Here is a 19261-nt window from a genome sequence, read left to right as displayed (position 1 = left end):
TCCAGAATACATCAGGTGCAGACCGGCCTGGGTGAATGACTTCCGTATCCACTTCACCGGGTGGCTGTGAGGAGTGAGTCACAGATGTGTACAAAGTGCTTAGCCCAATATCTGGTCCTTTGTTGAATGCCTGGTTGGTGTTAGGCACTACTTGTGTTGAAGGCTCAGCTGAGGAAGGGAGGAGAAGCACTGGAGAGTGACTCGGATGTAAGGTGGTGATGAAATGTCAAGTTTCAGCGCTCGCCTGTCTCTCCCGACGCTGGGCTCCCCTTGCTGCTGTTTTCAGGACAGACCCTTTTCCCTATTTTCCAGGCCGGAAGGCAAAAGGAATATTCAGAAGACTATGCCTAGGGTGGAGATAAACCTGGTCCCAACTTTCCAAAGCCGTGATAAGCAGGATTGTGCAGGACTATAAGGTTGAAGGGGGTGGAGGGCAATGAGCTGAACCCTCTGACAGGGAGGTATTTGGTGGGTTCGATTTCTGCAAGTTGCAGTTCATCTTCCACTTTTTTAAAATTATTATAGTTGATTTACAATATTGTGTTAGTTTCAGGTGCACAGCAAAGTGATTCAGATAAATATATAATTTTCCATTATAGGTTACTATAAGATATTGAAATTAGTTCCCTGTGCTACACAGTAAATCCTTGTTGCTTATCTATTTTATGTATAGTTTGTACCTGTTAATCCCATACTCCTAATTTCTCCCTCCCACTGTCTTTCCCCTTTAGTAACCAACCGTAAGTTTGTTTTCTGTCTGTGAGTCTGTTTCTATTTGGTATATAGATTCATTTGTATTATATTTTAGATTCCACATGTAAGTGATATCATATAATATTCGTCTTTCTCTGTCTGACTTACTTCACTTAGTATGATATTCTCTAGATCCATCCATGTTACTGCAAATGGGAATATTTCATTCTTTTTAATGGAGTAATATTCCATTGTGTGTGTGTGTGTGTGTGTGTGTGTGTATGCCGCATCTTCTTAAACCAGTCATCTGTTGATGGGCACTTGGGTTGTTTCCATGTCTTGGCTAGTGTAAATAGTGCTGCTATGAACACTGGGGTGCATGTATCTTTTTGAATTATGGTTTTCTCAGGGTATATGCCCAGGAGTGGGATTGCTGGATCATATGGTAGCTCTATTTTTAATTTTTTGAGGAACCTCCATATTGTTTTACATAGTGGCTGCACCAATTTACATTCCCACCAAAAGTGTAGGAGGGTTCCCTTTTCTGCACACCCTCTCCAGCATTTATAACTTGGAGACTTTTTGGTGAAGTCATTCTGACAGGTGTGAGGTGATACCTCATTGTGGTTTTGATTTGCACTTCTCTGATAATTAATGATGTTGAGCATCTTTTCATGTGCTTGTTGGCCATCTGTCCTCTTTGGAGAAATGTCTGTTTAGGTCTTCTGCCCGTTTTTTGATGGGTTGAAGGTTTTTTTTCTTTTATTATTATAATGAGTTGTATGAGCTGTTTGTATTCTTTGGATATTAAGCCCTTGTCGGTCACCTCATTTGCAAATATTTTCTCCTATTCTGTAGGTTGTCTTTTTGTGTTTCGTTGATGGTCTCCTTTAATGGGAAAAGGTTTTAAGTTTGATTAGGTCCCATTTGTTAATTTTTGCTCTTATTTCTTTTGCCTTGGGAGACTTATCTAAGAAAATATTGCTACAATTTATGTCCCAAGAATGTTTTGTCTATGTTCTCACTAGGAGTTTTATGATGTCATGTCTTATATTTAGGTCTTTAAACCATTTTGAGTTTATGTTTTTATATGGTGTTAGAGAACATTCTAATTTTATTGATTTACATGTAGCTGTCCAGCTTTCCCAACACCACTTGCTGAAGAGCCTGTCTTTTCTCCATTGTATATTCTTGCCTCCTCTGTTGTAGATTAATTGACTGTAGGTGTGTGGGTTTGTTTCTGGGCTCTCTATTCTGTTCCGTTGATCTATATGTCTGTTTTTGCACCCACACCACGATTACTGTAGCTTTGTAGCATTGTCTCAAGTCTGGAAGGGCTATGCCTCCAGCTTTGTTCTTTTTCCTCAGGATTGCTTTGACAATTCTGGGTCTTTTGTGGTTCCATATAAATTTTAGGATTATCTGTCCTAGTTCTGTGCATGTTCCACTTTCTTAAGTTCTCCTGTGCAATCATGAGACAGCATAGTGTTAACCTGATTTCAAAGGTCATGATTAGTGCTTCCCTAGACAGGGGGAGGTGTTGTTGAGGGAGTGTTGGAGGCTGAACGCTGGTCTACCTGTCTTAGCACTGGAGCAACTCTGATGGGGGAGGCATGTCACCAGCTCCACGTTTGGCCCCATTTCTTCCTGCTTGATTGGTGACTTGGCTCACACTGAGGAAAGACAGGTGGGAAGAGAGACTGCTTTGGCTGGGAGAGGTTGAAAGGTCTACGAGACATCGATATAGCTGTACCGTGTGTGGGAAAATTCAGGTTTAGAGCTGGGGCTGGAGTGAAAAGCAACATTACTTTGTGAATGTGAAGGGAGGGAGAGGTTTCTCACAAGTGTCACTTCACTGCATCACTGCAGCAAGGTTGGAAGTAGGAATTTGTGTTGAGAAGACAACTGAGGCTTAGAAAGATCAAGAAATTTCTTCAGGGTCGCAGCAGGGTGGGCACCTGTACCAGTCTTGTCAGCACCTCTGTTGGCTCTTAGCTGCATGAAGGTGAGGCGAGCATTGAAGCAGAAAGACCTCATGGAGCACAGAGAGCAAAGGGCGGGGCTTTGGGGGAGGACCACACTTAGGGGATGGGAGGAAGAAGAAGCTGTAAAGGAACCGAGTCCTAGGGCTGCCATTACAAATTATCTCCATCTGGGTGGCTTAAAGCAACAGAAATTTATTCTCTCATAGTTGTGGAGGACAGAAGTCTGAAACCAAGTTGTCTGTAGGGTTGGCTCCTTCTGGAGGCTCTGAGAAAGAATCGTTCCATGCCTCTCTCCTAGCTTTTGGTTGCTGTCAGCAATCCTTGGCATTTCTTGGCTTGCAGCTACAAAACTCCAGCATCTACCTCCATCTTCACATGACCTTTTGCTCTGTGTTTTGTGTCTTCTCTTTTCTGTCTCTAAGAAGGACACTTATCTTTGGATTTAGGGCCAACCCTGATGCAGAATGATCTCACCTTAAGATTCTTACCTTGTTACATCTGCAAAGACCCTTATGTCAAGTAACATCACATTTTGAGGTTTCGATGGACATATCTTTTGGTGTCTGTAATTCAGTCTCCTACACTGAGGGAGCACAAAGCAAGGAAGAGAGTGGCAAATATGGCCCTAGTGAAAGGCCAGAGGCCAGTGGCTCCCACACAGCAGTGCCATCTCTTCTCTGAGCAGCAAACAAGGGATGTATCTCCTTCACTTGGTGGTGTTGAGAAGAAGAGATCCTCACTCCTCTTGGGTTTGAATCTTCCTGAAGACAGGAACAGGTGCATCTGTAGGAGTCTTTCAGACACAGGCCAGTCTGTCAACAAAAGACCTTGCTGATCCTCTCGTTCTCAGTGGGGGCCCTTACAAGAGTGAATGAGATGATGCCAGTCCTCATGGGATGTCACTAAGGGATCATGGTCATGGTCCCTAAGGGACAAGGTCATTCTTGATTAATGCCAGAAGAAAGTGCAGATGTTGCATGGTGGTGGGAGGGGCTGGCCTGTCAGCCGCACTCTGAGAGCCACTGGACCAGGCCACTTGAGAGCAGAGGACCTCTAACCTCTAGATTCTTCATGGATAAAGTCCACTGGGACCTCTGCATTCCTGTTCCTCCTATCCGGTGCTGTGCCCTGAGGGTAACTGGTGACCTCACCACTGTGCAAGGAGGCAAGATCTTCCCAGTAACCAAAACACTCAGCTCATATGTCTTACAGCTCCTCTTTCTTGCCTTGACCAATCAAAGCCTGACTCTCACGCTAAGTCACACCCCCATCCTGATAAATTAAAGGACCACACTAATAGGTCCTAATGTACCTAGTGAGTCCTCTCCTTAAAAGCTCTGAGAGCCTCGGCTTCATGGCTTCTCCCCTCACCTTGGCCCGATCTCTCTGCTTCACAGTTCTGTCCCTGGATCCTTTAGAGAACTTGCTGATGGACTGGGAGTAAGAGAAACTAGTGGAGAGAGGTGGTGGGGCAGGGATGGAGGTTATCAACATATGTGAGAGAAAATCACCCTTTTCCCTAAAACCAAGGCCTTTTCCTAGCAGAATGGCTTAGAACATGGGCATGGATGGGGGCTCAGATGGCTGAGGTTTGAATCTTAGCTCCACTGTCTGAGTATCCTTAGGTGGTCACCTACCCTTTCTAAGCTTGGTTTCTTTTTTTTTTTTTTTTTTTTTGCGGTATGCGGGCCTCTCACTGTTGTGGCCTCCCCCGTTGCGGAGCACAGGCTCCGGACGCGCAGGCTCCGGACGCGCAGGCTCAGCGGCCATGGCTCACGGGCCCAGCCGCTCCGCGGCATATGGGATCCTCCCAGACCGGGGCACGAACCCGTATCCCCTGCATCGGCAGGCGGACTCTCAACCAATTGCGCCACCAGGGAGGCCCTAAGCTTGGTTTCTTCATTTAAAAAATGAGGATAATGACTTTCCCCACCTGCTGGGGCTGCTATGAGGATGTCATGAGATAGCACACATTTAACAAAGTCAAAAATTTAACAAAATCAGCCCCTCCCACTGGGACTACTACCACAAAGACATTTTTCTCTGTTGGGTGGCCTTTCTGCCTTTGTGTCATTACATGTATTTTTCCCTGTGTGAGCACCTTTGCCCAAATCTTTCACCTTTTATTCCCAATTCCAGCTCATCCTTCTAGAATCATCTCAAGGGTCATCCCCACAAAGAATGATACATAATACATTTACTCAGCAACTAGTAAATGTCAGGTACTCTATAATCCAACCTTATGCCCGTGATAGCCCAATGAAATCAATAGCTTTATCTGCTTTTACAGAGGAAGAAACTGAGGCTTGGGGACCATGATCCCAAGTCTGTCTGGGATCCAAAGCTTGTGTTCATGTTCCACGTGACTCCACCCTCCCCCTCCCCACTCTGGGCACATTTAGCACCTTATGCTTCAGCATGTGCTCACATGGAGGACAGCAGAGTGGCAGTGATCTCACCAGTCATCAGTCCTGGGGTTCTGAGTCCCTAGTCAGCAGATCTGGCCTGGGCTGCCTAGGTCAGAATCACCTGGGAGCTTGTTGCAAATGCCAGTTTCTGACCCTGCCACGGGAAATTCTCCCTCAGTAGATAACAACACCTCCTCCAGGTGGTTCTGAAGTGCAGCTAGATTTGAGAACTGTTGTTCTGGCCCAGCCAAGCAAGGACATGACTTGCCCAAGGTCATACAGCAGCCAGTCAGCAGCAGAGTTGGGACCACTCTAAGCCTGTGTTCTTTCTACTCTTCTCTGTGTGTTTCAGATTTGGGCCATGTGTCTGAATTCAATTAAAACCAAAATAAATCCCTTTTGGTTTATCTATGGTTTTCTGTGATTCATACGTCAGTCTCTATTTATGCAAACCACTGAGAATTGACATTATATAAATCTTTTTACTCCCCAATCTAAGCTCTTTTAAGCAACTGGACTCCCGTTCTCTGTGCTGTCGGAACTCTAGGTGGTCCACTTCCCTCCCAGGGCTGTCTTTCCCCTACATGTGCTGCAGGGACCCTGTTGCTCAGTGACCCTGAGGGGACTCCTCCCCTTGGTCTGGTCTTAAGGGGGCTTAAGAGGGACTGGGCCCTCCTTAAATGCAACCCCAAAGAGGCAATTGATGGTCCTGACTCACCTCAGCTTCCAGTGGGATTACTTTTTCAGACAAACTTGAAAATAACTGCTCAGGAAGCCCTGCAGTTTGAAGAGCCGGGTGTCAATTCAGTTCAGCTCAACAACTGTTTGTTAACGGTCTCCCAGGCTCTAGGCCATTGCTTGCTGAGCCTTCAGAGGAATGTGGAGATAGATGAGTGAGGCACAGCAGCCACCTCTGCCCTGGGGCATTCTCTGTCTCCCCATATACAGTCAGTCATGAGCTGCTCAGCATTCAGCATGGGCCTCCCATGCCCAACACATCAGGCACCCCTGTGGGCTGGCAGGACTCTGTCTGGCTAGGGAGGATCCAGACCTATCCCATCATCAGTGGTGCCTGGACCAGTGTTAGCCTGTCTCTAGGGCTGGGCCTCCCCAGTGGGTGATTAGTTGGGGTCCCTGGTAATAACCTCTCCAGACAGACCCTGGCACCTCTCTGTTGATGTGGCCCCTGTCTACGGACTGCTGATGTGAAGAAAGGTGATGTCAAGGCAAGAGCACTGGCCAATACCCTGAAGTTCTGCTTCTGCTTAGCTGTGTGACCTTGAGCAGGCCACCCTACCAACTAAACCCCAGTCTCCTCCACTGTCAGATTGTGGAGGAAGTCCTTGCACACCTCCCAGGAACTTTAGCTTAAATGAGATGATGCACTTGAGCATGTGGAATATGCTATAAAACACAACACAAAGTACTGTATTATTAAAATCATTAATTGTTCATTCTCAAAGGGACTTTAGAGATGATCTCATCCAGTGGTTTTCATAATGATAGTTCAGGCCACAGAATCCTTTCCTGGGATGAAATCTTACATTGAAGCCCAATACACAACAGGAAAATGGAAAGAAAGAAAACCTGGCACAACTCTGCTGGGAGCTGAGGGAGGAGGTTGTCCCACTGGTGAGGGTGGGTGCGAAGAGGCAGCTTGCTCAGGGCCCAGCAGGGGTGAAATGAGCACTCCCATCTTCCAACTCCTAGTCCAGGCTCTTCCCATTGACACTGGATTGTCTTCCACAGGAAGATCCAAGTTTACATAAAAGAAAAATTCAAGAGCAGTTGTCCTTAGATCTAAAATACTTGGTCAAGTGCCTGGTCACAGCTGCCTCTGGAGATGAAGACTCCATGACTAACTTCTCCAAAATATCAGCTGAAGCTAGTAAGCAGAGGCCTAGACCTCAGACTAGAAAAGCTGTTAGACCACATCAGCTCTGGTCCCCTTGGGGGAATGCTAATTTTACTTGCTGATTGATTCTCAAAGGCAGGCTCAGTCATTTCTGCAGGGCAGAAAGATGTTCCCTAGTTTACTTGCCCATTGGATGAGCCAGTGATGTTCAGGTGGGGCTACCCCAGGCACACAAGATGACCCTTTAGGAAAAGCCAAGAAGCTTCAGAAGAGTCAGCACAGACCCAGACACCCACGTCCCCTCCCCAGGAGAGCCCCAGCCCGTGAGTGCTGAACTGACCCCACTGATGATGGGGCCACAACATCTGAATATGCTGCCCAGGCCAGGCCCCTGGCCCCTGGTCCAGGTTTCTGACCCCCATGAGGCATTTGGTTGAAGAGCCCAGTATTTCCATGCCCTCAAGAAGGAGCTACCATTTCCTGTCACAAAAATCCGCCATGGATGCATACTAAGCATTTGTAAGCCTACTGGTATACTGCATACTTCACCGTACAACCTCTTGGTATAAGAAATTTTGGGTTGACTCCTCAATATCTGGAGAAGTACTTCCTTTTCTTTAGTCTTAAAACATCTCATTTCCGGTCTCAAGGGCCGCCTGACCTTTGATGTTGAGAGAGCTGTTAAGAGGACCCTGTGTGTTCTGAGCCAATCCCTTCCTTTTATAACATTATGACCTCTGTGATTTCATCTTTCCAGGTTAAGACATTCTAACATTGATTCATTAGCACATATTTATCTGTTTTTCATCCATTCATTTATTCATCCATTCTACAAATATTTATCGAGGACCCCCTAGGTGTCAGGTACTTTCTAAGTGCTTGAAATAGTGAACAAAACAGACAATCCCTGCTCTTAGGGTAGGTAATAAAGTTTTAAAAAGTAAAAGACACAATGTGACATGCAAAGTACAGTGCTAGACCTGCAGGGAGCCTTCAGAGGGGCTAAGGTATGGACGTAAGTAACTGGTATCTTGTTTGGGACTTGTTGCTTGCAAGGAATAGAACCCCACCAAACGAGCTCAAGTAAAAAGGGGGATATTGCTAAGAATCAGATGTCCTTCAGAATACAGGCAGGACCAGAGCAAACGGCTCTAAATGCCATCATCTCTTCGGGGTATATTTACATTGTCATATGTTCTCCCTTCCTCCCTCTTTTTCTCATTCCTCCTCTCTGTCCCACCTTCCTTTCTTATCCCATTTGCCCCTCCTCCCTTCTCTAAGAAGGGATGTGAGTAGGGGAGGCAACAGATGGCATCACTACTACAAGTGGATGCAAGATAGTAATTAGGGCAGAAGAGTGGTGTGAGCACAGCAAGGGCCGTTGGGGTTGGGAGGTGGGAGGATGACTTAGAGCTCCATGGAATCAAAGAAGGCTTTCTGGAGGAGGTGCTGTTTGAGTTGGGCCTTGGTGTGAGGAGGATTTGGACTCCTCTTGGTGATCATGGTCCATTGCCGGAACAGAGAATGGAGGTGGAAGACTGCCAACTCAGAGCACTGGGAGGACAGACAGACAAGGTCCTGATCACTCTACTTATCATCAACCCTCCATCCCTATGATGCCTTCAATTAGGGTCCTCTTCAGAGTGGATGGGATTCTCCTGAGTGCCATGGCTTGGATCTGCAGGATCCAGACTACAGGAGCACATGGGGTATGGCTGAAAAGGACCTGGGGAGACAGGGTTATGAAATTACATAACCCTGGGCAGGGCAGAGGATGGATAAGGGCAGGGCTGGGAGAAATGCTGTCCAGTGGAGGTCAGAAAGCCACTCACTGGGACCCAAGTAATGTGACTTGAAGATTTAGCCAGGTGACAAGAGGGGTGGCTGCTCCGTCCTACCCACCTGTTAGTGTCAAGTCATCCAGTGACAGAAGCTTTGATGGAGAAGTCACATGACAGGTGAGCCTCCAGTCTGCCAACGATCTGCTGACTGATCACTGGCATCAAGTACGCAATTCAGTGTTTGTTGGGTTCCTCTGTATTTATTGGCACTTTATATAAAATGACCATGTTGTCGGTCATATCTGAGAAACTAATGAGTGGTGCCATCCAAGAGCCCCGGGTGGGGTGGGGCGGGGCCTTCCTGGAGGAGGTAGAATTAGTCACATATTGTATGTGTCTACAAGTTAAAAAACAAAAAGCAGAGGCCTTGAAATGGTGGGGACAGGAGGATTCATTTTGAGCGTTCACAGTTAGCCAGTGCTTTCACGTAAGTACTCTTCTGTTGGCTTTACATCAAGTCAGAAAAGGAGGGATTTTTCCCACTTTTGAAGGAGGAAACAGAGACTCAGAAGTTAAGATACCTGTTGAGATCACACAGCTCATTGGCAGAGCTAGGACTTAATTCTGTCTGACCCCAAAGCCCAGGCTCTGGGCATGCCAACACCTGTGCCTCCCCAAGAGCTGGGGGTCCTGCAGCAAGTCTTTGGGGCAGGTTCTGGGCTGGTCAGAGGCTGCCCACACAGGGCTGTCCAGATTGTGATGATGGAAAAGCTGCCCCTCTCCCTTCCACAGACCTCTCCCCTACTTCTCAAGGATCTCAATCCCTCTGGTCCCCAAACCAGCATTTATAGTTTAAAAATGACCTATTTCAGGTTGCTTCTTTCTTACAAGTTCAGGTATGGGATGAGTCAGACATGCCCCTGAGTGTACCTGCTACATGCAACGTAAGTCAGAAATTACAGGGCTTTCCCATAATCGGATGTCGGCCCAAGGGAAACCCTGTAATATGTGGCTTACGCTGCACTGAGATCCAGAGACTTGTGACAGTATTGTTGGCTGGCTGTCCATCCACTGCATGAAGCACTGTCATCGTCAGGAAGAACCTGTTGGACATTGAATGGGTCTGGGGCTTAACTGCTTGTCTTAGAGGATACCTATCTGTTATGTGACATTTAGCTACTCTGAGCCTTGATCTCCTCTCCTCTAAAATGGGGATAACAATATGTGTCCCTGTGACCTTATAGTGTCGTCGTAAGAAATATATGAAGTAACATTAGGGTCACGGGACTTTCTTCTCCCGTAAGCTCCCTCATGACAGGGCGGGTTTCTATGTGAGATCAGCATGTACTTTTCACAGCCAACTGCATTCACTTAGGGTCCAGATCTGCAGATGACAAGGGCAGTCTTAGCCGTCACCCTGCCTGGGAACTCAGCTGAACTTTCTTGCCCAGGACTGTGGTGTAGAACTTCAGTGCATCAGAATCACCGGGGGAGCCTTTTTTTTTTTTTTTTTTTTTTTGCGGTACGCAGGCCTCTCACTGTTGTGGCCTCTCCCCTGTTGCGGAGCACAGGCTCCGGACGCACAGGCTCAGTGGCCATGGCTCACAGGCCTAGCCGCTCCGCAGCATGTGGGATCCTCCCGGACCGGGGCACGAACCCGTGTCCCCTGCATCGGCAGGCGGACTCTCAACAACTGCGCCACCAGGGAAGCCCCGGGGGAGCCTTTTAAGTTACAGATTCAAGGGCTTCCCATCTGGTGATTTTTAGTGCAGTAGGTCTGAGGTGGGGTCAGAGAAATGATTTTTGGAAAGCTTACCAGGTGATACTGAATTGCAGGCCAGAACGGGTTAAAGGGGACCCAGGCTCAGAGGCCAGGCCAGTCTCCTGGGAGGAGGCCACTTGGCATCTCCAACCTCTAGGCCTGTAGAGATGGAAAGGTTGGGGGTTTGTTTCTGTTGAAGAGGATGACAGCAGGAGTCAATTCCTCGCTGTTGGAGAGGTGGGAACGAGGGTCAGAAAAGGAAAGGGATGGCAGTCACTGAGCAAGGACCTGGAGGCCTTGCAGGGATGTGACTGGACTGTGAGCCCCCTCCCTTAGGGCTGGGGCTGGACACCAGGCCTGTGATGGGCAGAGGGGCCGAGCTTTGCTGATGCCACAGCTGGGTTAACAGGGCGTGTCATTCTGTCTCCCTCCAGATCGTGTTCCGGAAGATCAGCGATGTGAAACGAGAGGAGGAAGAGCGCATGAAACGGAAGAACGAGGCCCCCCTGATCCTGCCGCCGGACCACCCTGTCCGGCGGCTCTTCCAGAGGTTCCGGCAGCAGAAGGAGGCCAGGCTGGCCGCGGAGAGGGGTGGCCGGGACCTGGACGACCTGGATGTGGAAAAGGGCAGCATCCTCACCGAGCACACCCACCACGGCCTGGTGAAGGCCAGCGTTGTCACCGTCCGCGAGAGCCCTGCCACGCCCGTGGCCTTCCCCGCGGCCGCCGCACCCACGGGGCTGGACCACGCCAGGCTGCAGGCGCCGCCGGGGGCCGAGTGCCTGGGCCCCAAGGCCGGCGGGGGTGACTGGGCCAAGCGCAGGGGCTGGGCCCGCTTCAAGGACTCCTGCGGGAAAGCTGAGGACTGGAGCAAGGTGTCCAAGGCCGAGTCCATGGAGACGCTCCCCGAGAGGACCAAGGCGAGCGGCGAGGCCACGCTCAAGAAGACAGACTCGTGTGACAGCGGCATCACCAAGAGCGACCTGCGTCTGGACAGCGTGGGCGAGGCCAGGAGCCCCCAGGACCGGAGCCCCATCTTGGCCGAGGTCAAGCATTCGTTCTACCCCATCCCTGAGCAGACGCTGCAGGCCACCGTCCTGGAGGTGAAACACGAGCTGAAGGAGGACATCAAGGCCTTGAACACCAAAATGACGAACATTGAGAACCAGCTCTCTGAGATACTCAGGATATTAACTTCCAGAAGATCCTCTCAGTCTCCTCAGGAGCTGTTTGAAATATCGAGGCCCCAGTCCCCAGAATCAGAGAGGGACATTTTTGGAGCGAGCTGAGAGGTCTGCTGAAAAAAACAAGTCGAAGACAAAACACCCTATACCCTCCTGCCCTATAGATATCACCTCTACCACACACACCTACATGACCAACAACTTTCAAATTAGGCTCTTCCCGACAGAAAATCCAAGTGGGACCAGTCGCTTAGGCACGCTCTCTCCTTTTCTCTATCTGGGGGAAGATCCGGGAAGAGGAGTGTGCCACCACCCTGCAAGACAGCAGCTGCATCTGAACTGTCTTTGCACAATTTTGGAAGAGGAGGGGGGAAGATCCGGGAAGAGGAGTGTGCCACCACCCTGCAAGACGGCAGCTGCATCTGAACTGTCTTTGCACAATTTTGGAAGAGGAGGCGTGCCGTCTAAAGGGTATTTTCCTTCATTTTTAATTTTTTACTGCCATGATATTTGTAAAAGATGAAAACTACCAGGAAAGAACAGCAGCCATTGGGGATTGGTGGGAGAGCACCGAGAACCCCTCGTGTATATTACCATGCTGGGCTCCTTCACCAGGACCACCGGAGACTGTGGTGGGCACAGGGAGTTCCCAGCATTCCCTGCTCTTGGACAGCCTGTGTCTGAGGTCACCGTCTATTTCCCTACTGTAGTCATTTGTAACAAGCTCGGGACAAGGGGAGCTTGAGGGACAGGGAGGGTAGGGTAGAGCCTTTCGACTTTCTGTCTCTAATGGTTAAGGCCAAAAAGCAGCTGAGGTGCTTTGGGTGCCTCCTGTAGACACTTAGAGCCGGGAATCTTCAGGTCTCCTTTCCCAAAAGAAATGAGCCAAGTGTAAGAGCTGGAGAGGGGCGGTGGCGATCCAGAGCTTCTCTGGGCTATGGTCTGCACCCTGCTCCTATGGGATAGTGGAAGGGGAGGGCCCTGGAGGCCCTGGATGAATCTCTGGCCCGGCTCCATGCCACTGGCCTCATCACACAGGCCCTTTGCTTCTCTTCCTTCTTGACCTCTTGACCCAAGTGTTCCTGTGGCATTCCTCAGGGTATGGGGCATCGGCAGGAAGGGTGATGAGCCCAGATTTGCTTTATTAGCAAAGCAGACACACACACATGACCTCAGAAAAATGATTGTAGCGAGTGCTGTGTTTCTATTATGACTCTTGTTGGGATTGTCCTAGAGAAGTTTGTATTTTGTCCACGGCATGGGTTCATTCTAGGACACTCGGGAGCTGTGCTTGGCCTTATTTTTAAGCTAATCTCTTTATCTCATACTAAAGTCAGTAGGACTTCAAGAGGAACCATGAGATTGCAGGGCTGTGATTGTAGTGGCTTCAGGAGCTGGAAAAAGAGAAAGAGGCAGGAGTTTCCAGACTGCCTCTGTAAAGTGATGGAGAGAGGTGGCTGTAGGGCAGTGGTCCACGAGGAAGGCCTGAGCTTAGAATGATGATCACCAAGCCACCTATGGGCCATCCAAGTCCCTATGCCATGATGCTCGGGACTGTCCACTGCCTCATAGTCCCCTGGGTTCAGGTTATTTGTGTGCTTGGGCTCCTTTCAGTGGTGTCTGAGAAAGGAAAGAGATCTCTCCCAGACAAAGTGGAGAGAGGGGTCAGGACCCTAAAAATTGATAAGTAAGATTGGAAGGTCAGCTCTAAAAATTCAGCTTTGAGAGAGTGAAATTAGGAGTGCAGGTGATCTGGATTAGTGACAGCATGGAATCATCTAGGGCACTGACCTTCTGCACATGTGATGCTGTGGCAATCCCGTCCTTAGCACCTCTGCCTGGCATTGCTTTGCAGCAGGGATTCTGGATCCCAATGTTGATGTCCCTCAGTACTGAAGGGATCCCGACAGGTCACGGCCTGCCCTACCAAAGATATCTAGTGTTTCTGAAAGCCTCCTGTCTGAGCCTACCCACTCTCTTTAGTCCTGCTCAGTGGCCATGGCATGACCCAGGACTTGGACCTCCGTTGTCTGTGCAGAGTCGGGCTGTCCTCTCCTGGCTGCCAGGGTTGGCACAGACGGCCTTGGGGAGCAGAGTCTGAAAGGTCAACGTGAGAGTCCTTCCCCAGAGGCCCCACACACTCATGCAGCTTCTTCCGCGAGGCTTACAGGGGTGCCCCGATACTTCCCGAGGCTGAGACATTATTGGATTCAGCCTCAGATGGCAGCATACAAAGAAGAAGTGAAATTTCCCAGGGCCGGGAGTCATGACTGTTAATGACTCTGGGTAAGCCGTGGGGCTTTCAGCCTCTTTAACTTGAGAAGCTGCCAACTAGTCTTCGGGGCTGAGGCTGTAAAATATCTGGAATCCCATCTGCTAGCTGCCCCTCAATGGTTCCAGTTTGTCATTCCTTAAACATGCTAGTCAACTTGCTTCCAGAGTTTAGGACTCACTACTTGTAAGGCAGGGCGAGGGCCCTGATAACTGCAACATCCAACTTCAGAAGCACCTGCCCAGCACCCTGCAGGCCCTTCCCTCCAGCTCTGCCTGAGGGGGTACAGGTGTCTATTAAGAAATGACTCCCCAGCTGGTTCTGAAGGGCAAAGATGCTAATATGTGAGGCTTTGAAGTCCAGACCTGTTTTTTGGGGAAAATAATGCTTGGTGAATGTACTGCTTGATCAACTCCTAGGATTCAAGCTGGGCTAGTGATGAGAAGCCCGGATCTGCTCATCTTGGGGTCACAGGGCCTGCAACCCATGCTCCTGGGGGTGACAGCGTACCACAGGTATGGCTGTATATGCTTTTATTCTTCTCCCCTTAAGGGTTTAAGGATTTTAGGGATTTTTGCTATAATGGTTTTCTCTGGAAAAAAAACAAAAACAAAAACATTTTTAAATGAGCCAAACCTTGCATTTTTATGACATGCACTTGGCCGTGGGCTTTGAATGTCATTCATAGGGAGGCTCCATTTCCCAGAGTCCCCTGACAGGCTATTTAGAGTAGGAGGTCCTGCCCCTACCACTTGGCTGGTTGCTGAACACAGCCACTCCCACCCCCGCCTCGGCTGCAGGTGTGGGAGTGAGGGGTGAGTCGGTGAAATAAGACGGTCAACAAGATGGAGTGCTTGTTCTTGGTGGAGGCGCCATCTCCAGCAGTGAGTGCTGCTGTTCCATATACCTACAAAGGCTCCCCCACTGGCTATGATGAGATTCCCATAGGAAGGAATGGGAGGCAGCCATCTGGTTGAGAAGCCTTGGTCCAGTGCACAGTCTTGGTATCTCCACCTTCATACATCCCCTTCCCTCGCACTCACACCCCGTGGCTTGATTCTTTCTAAGACTTTTCTTTGTATTCTGGACCTCAGATTAAATCTGTGGGCAAAGGGTTTGTAGCTAGTGGTAGGCAACCAATGGCCTCTAAAAACTCTGATGCTACAACAACACGGGCCCTAGCGTTTCAAAGCTGTTCCCATTTCTTGTTATCCAATTCCTGGGCTTGTTTTACCCTCAGCCTTCTAGATCATCCTCTGCGCTGCTGCTGGACAACCAGCAGGCCCTTTCCTGGAATCCTCTTTCAGAAGTGGAGTTAGCACAGCTCAGAGTAAAAATGCACCCCCATCACACCACCCCATCCAGTGACCTTCCTCTCCTGAATCCTTAGATGGAAGGGGAAAGCATTAAGCCAGCTGTTAAGCTTTGTGCCCAAGCCTGTGGGGAGTGAATGAATGCCTTAGAAGTACCAGGTAGGTGTAGGAAGAGCCCCGTCTCCCCTTGCTGCCTTGACCACCAGTTAGCACATGCACCCTCTGGGAAATTTTAGGAGCCCTGGTGGACATACAAGTGGATGTGCGCTTGATGCATAGATTGTACAGTGTTTTGCAATAAAGATGTTTAGCCTTAAGACCCTTGAATGGCACTCCAACTGCGATGGAGCTGCCAATGCTCTTTCCTCTCCTCCCTCCTCACTTAGTGTTGCTTAAAGAGGAGGCCCACTGAGGGCACACTCAGGCCCCCGGACAGCCTCTCTTCTGTCACTCCATCATTGTACTGCCTTCTTGCTCGCTTCGATAAGAATAACCTTCACCAGCTCTCGTGCCCTCCAACTGGACGAGATTTCACTGTCCTCCCAGCACTAGCCGCAGCCATCAGAGGCGGCACCATTTTCTCACCCATCATGTTCCTGTTGAGATGTTTTCATTTCCACCCCTCACAGTTCAAAAGAATCAATGTGAACTTGCCTCCTGCTTAAATTAGTTTCAAATGAAACTTCATTCTCATGCGAGCATATATCAGACTTATTCGGGAACCTTTAGAACTGGACTTGAATACCCTGCAGGTGCCGGACCGGTGGGTGCCCTCCCTGCCCACCATTAAACTTTTCTTAGAGCCACTGTCTCTTTGACTTCTGAGTCAGCCAACAGATCCATTAGTTGTTCAATGAGACGTTCACGAATCTTGTATCAGGATATGAACTGCTTTTATGCAAAGAAAGATGCAAACCCGCCCCCCCCCCCATGATGAATGTATTCTCAATATTCAGACGCCGTATTTGTGCATCTGTTGGAGACCCACATCTGACATCTCGCTGACACTGCGAGGACACGTCTACTCACGAGCAGTTCGTCATTCTGGGGCTCCTCCTTGTATCAACGCTCTTGCCGTTGAGTCCTGCCAAATCCTTCATTGGATTTTTCTTCTTCCTTTGCATCTGTCACTTTGTCCAAAGGAGCATGAATCAACAGAAGTGCAAACGAGCTGAGACTACTTGTGTGGTCAGCTGAGTACGCTGACAGAACTCCACTGTATGACTGCAGCCTGGGGATGTTAAGAGGGACAGGTGGGCCCCTCCATTGATATTCCCTTCTCAACATTTTTAAACAAGCACAAATGATATTTGTTAAAAAAAAGTTTAATTTTATTTATTATGGTAATAAACTATTTTATACATGATCATACATGATTGCTTTTGCCTTGCCTTTTATAGAATTTCCAGGCATTGAATTGGGTGTTCGCACCCAAGATGATGACAGAACAAGGTGGTACTTTCTAGTCCTTTTCAAGAGCCTGGGGAGCTCTCACTTGGATAGCACCTGTAACTCTGGTTTTCGGAGAACTTAAAATTCTAGAGACACCAAGATTGTGTGTCAAAGTACTGCAAAGCAAGAGATTGGTTGTGAAGGAGCTTCACCATATGATCTTGAACTAGAGCTGTATCTGCTATATGTACAGAGATGCCCTCCAAACCTGGCATCACTGGAAAATGGTGGTACAACACACTGAACACAGAACTGAAGTTGGCTTCCCACCTAGAACTGAACTTTTTAATCTTTCTTGAACAATTGGATTAAAATTTGTGTACTCATGCTTTGCTGCCTTTTAAAACATACATACTGTCAAAAACTTTACTGAGTCTTTTTGGAATGACTCAGAGTCAACAATATGAGTTCTGATCTGTGCTTTAATTCACTAATCGTCACAGAAGCCATTAAGGTAGAGGACCGCTTGTCCCTAAGCTAGTCCTGTACACCAGCACTATTTCAGTTCTGCTGTGGTTTTAACAGGTATTGCTTCCTGCTCATGGCAAGAGTCTTCACAATACTGCCAACATGAGTCCTTATTTCATACTAACGGACTACATTTCAAAAATGGCACTTTTCTTTTTATAGACAGTACAACTTAGGGATGAGGAATCTGTGATCTGCAAGCCATATTCAGGCCTCTGCTTGATTTCATAGGGCCACAGTATAAATACAGTATTTTTAATGACTTTCTCCCCACACTCTGTTATTTTTTTACATTGCAGAAAAGCATAATAAAACTAATTTAAGCATGATATTTTTTAAAATTCCAAATGATCGATGTTCATTTCAAAAGTCTCACCTAATAAAGCACTAAACATATTGTACTCTTTAGATATCCTCAATGATGAAAAATCTTTCTTTGTGACTATGATTTTTATAATTAGTCAAAAGGACTAAGTAACACAGAGCCAGGTAATAGATATTACATTTTGGATGACAAATGGGTTTCAACAATAAAAAAGAGGGATTTTGTTGGTTGGTTTTAAAATAAAACAATTACCCTGAAGAAGGGTCTCAGAGAGGCATCTCAACATGCACTGAGAAAGGCCAGGACCGTCAAGATAATCTGGTTTCTCCACAGTTGGCCTTTTTGTATGGATGTGTTCTGGTACATGTGCTAGAAAAGAAACTCATTATATTATGGTTAATTTGTTATACTTAATCAGTAATTATATTATTACCTAAATAAGCAATGAGCAGTCTAAATTTCTCAAAGGGGGAAACCCCCTCCCACTAAATTACTGTTCTCCCAATATGCAGATCATTATACAATTATATATATGATTGATATATTTTCTTTCTAAGTCTGCAGCCTTTAGTAGAACAAAAGGCTTCTGCTGTCACTTTTCAAATAAATTAATCTGAGGAAATAACGAAATAAATACTTTTCAGTCTTCTTGCATGGTCCCAAGAATTAGTCAAAATGACCAATATTTTGCTGTCCTTCAGATGTTTTACTTGCCTCCTTGAGGCTCATCATGATGATCATGCTTGGAGCTCTCCGGTTTGCTCACAGAGCTAGGTTGGAGTCGGAGGATCCTGGGGCTAGAAATGACCTTGGGATCTGTCTAGCTGTTTCCCTTCCCTGTGCTTGAAGTGGCCCAGGGCTGATAACTATGGAAAGCGATGCATCGGATGCTCCTCAGCTGGAACTGCTCTGTCTTCTCAGACACCTCAGGAGTCTTTCATTTAAAGGAACTCCAAGATTTGAGCTCATATGCATGAAAAGAGACATCATTTTCATATTACAGTTGGAGAAAAGCAAGAGGTTAAAGAAAACACTGGTCCTGGATAATCCACATATTGTTTAACTAGGCCTCAAATATATAGCTAAAGACAGTAATCATTTACTCATTCCTGAGAACCACTCTAAATCATAGAATAGCTTAAAAGAAATTCAGGGTTATTACTTTCAAATATATTCACTGACTCTTCCAATATAGTTTAATGAGTAAATAAGCCTATTTATTTTTATATAAATGGCGTCTCTGAAGAGTTGAAAATATTTTGCACTGTTTATATATGCACATGCATTAGACATTTCCCTGCAATTATCGTCACACTACTTTTTCCCCTGTAAACTTCAGCCAAGAGGGTTCTGGCAGACCACAAATCTTGAATGTGTTAAGAGTCCATGAAGTTTTACTGTATTCATCTGAGTGCTCAACCTTCCTCAACTTCATCCCCTCCTGAAAACTTCGCAGCACCTTGGACTCACCTGCCTGTCTCCCCGCTGTCCTTTACCAAGCCAGCTGCAGAGGCGACTGCTGCCCTGGTCTGCCTGCCTCCCTCCAGCCTCTGTCCTTTGCTGCAGCTAACACGGTGTGTGCCCCTCCCTGGCATCCATGGCTGGTCCCCTCCCCGCTCTCTTCCAAGCAGAGTGGCTAGGAAGAAAGGACATCAGCAAAATGGTCCTGTGCCAGGAGTTTAAACCTCATTGAGCTAATAACCACAGCCCGGACACAAGCACAACAGCAAATGACTAACGGGAGACAGCGGGGCACAGACCAG

At 47.7% G+C, this 19261-nt stretch overlaps 1 protein-coding gene across 2 annotated transcripts in view; it reads left to right on the top strand.

Annotated features, from left to right (window-relative positions):
- The window catches only part of KCNH1 (potassium voltage-gated channel subfamily H member 1), a 420384-nt gene extending 408611 nt beyond the window's left edge, over positions 1-11773 (top strand). For both annotated transcript variants that reach the window (XM_060088399.1, XM_060088398.1), the window contains exon 11: positions 10919-11773. In XM_060088399.1, coding sequence (XP_059944382.1) covers positions 10919-11773 — 855 coding nt within the window. The remainder of the gene's footprint in view (positions 1-10918) is intronic.
- The last annotated feature ends 7488 nt before the right edge of the window (positions 11774-19261 follow it).

The sequence above is a fragment of the Mesoplodon densirostris genome, chromosome 2, assembly GCF_025265405.1.
Source record: "Mesoplodon densirostris isolate mMesDen1 chromosome 2, mMesDen1 primary haplotype, whole genome shotgun sequence".
Lineage (NCBI taxonomy): Eukaryota > Metazoa > Chordata > Mammalia > Artiodactyla > Ziphiidae > Mesoplodon > Mesoplodon densirostris.
Note: the sequence above shows the minus strand (reverse complement) of the source record. Positions and strands in the feature narration are given on the sequence as shown.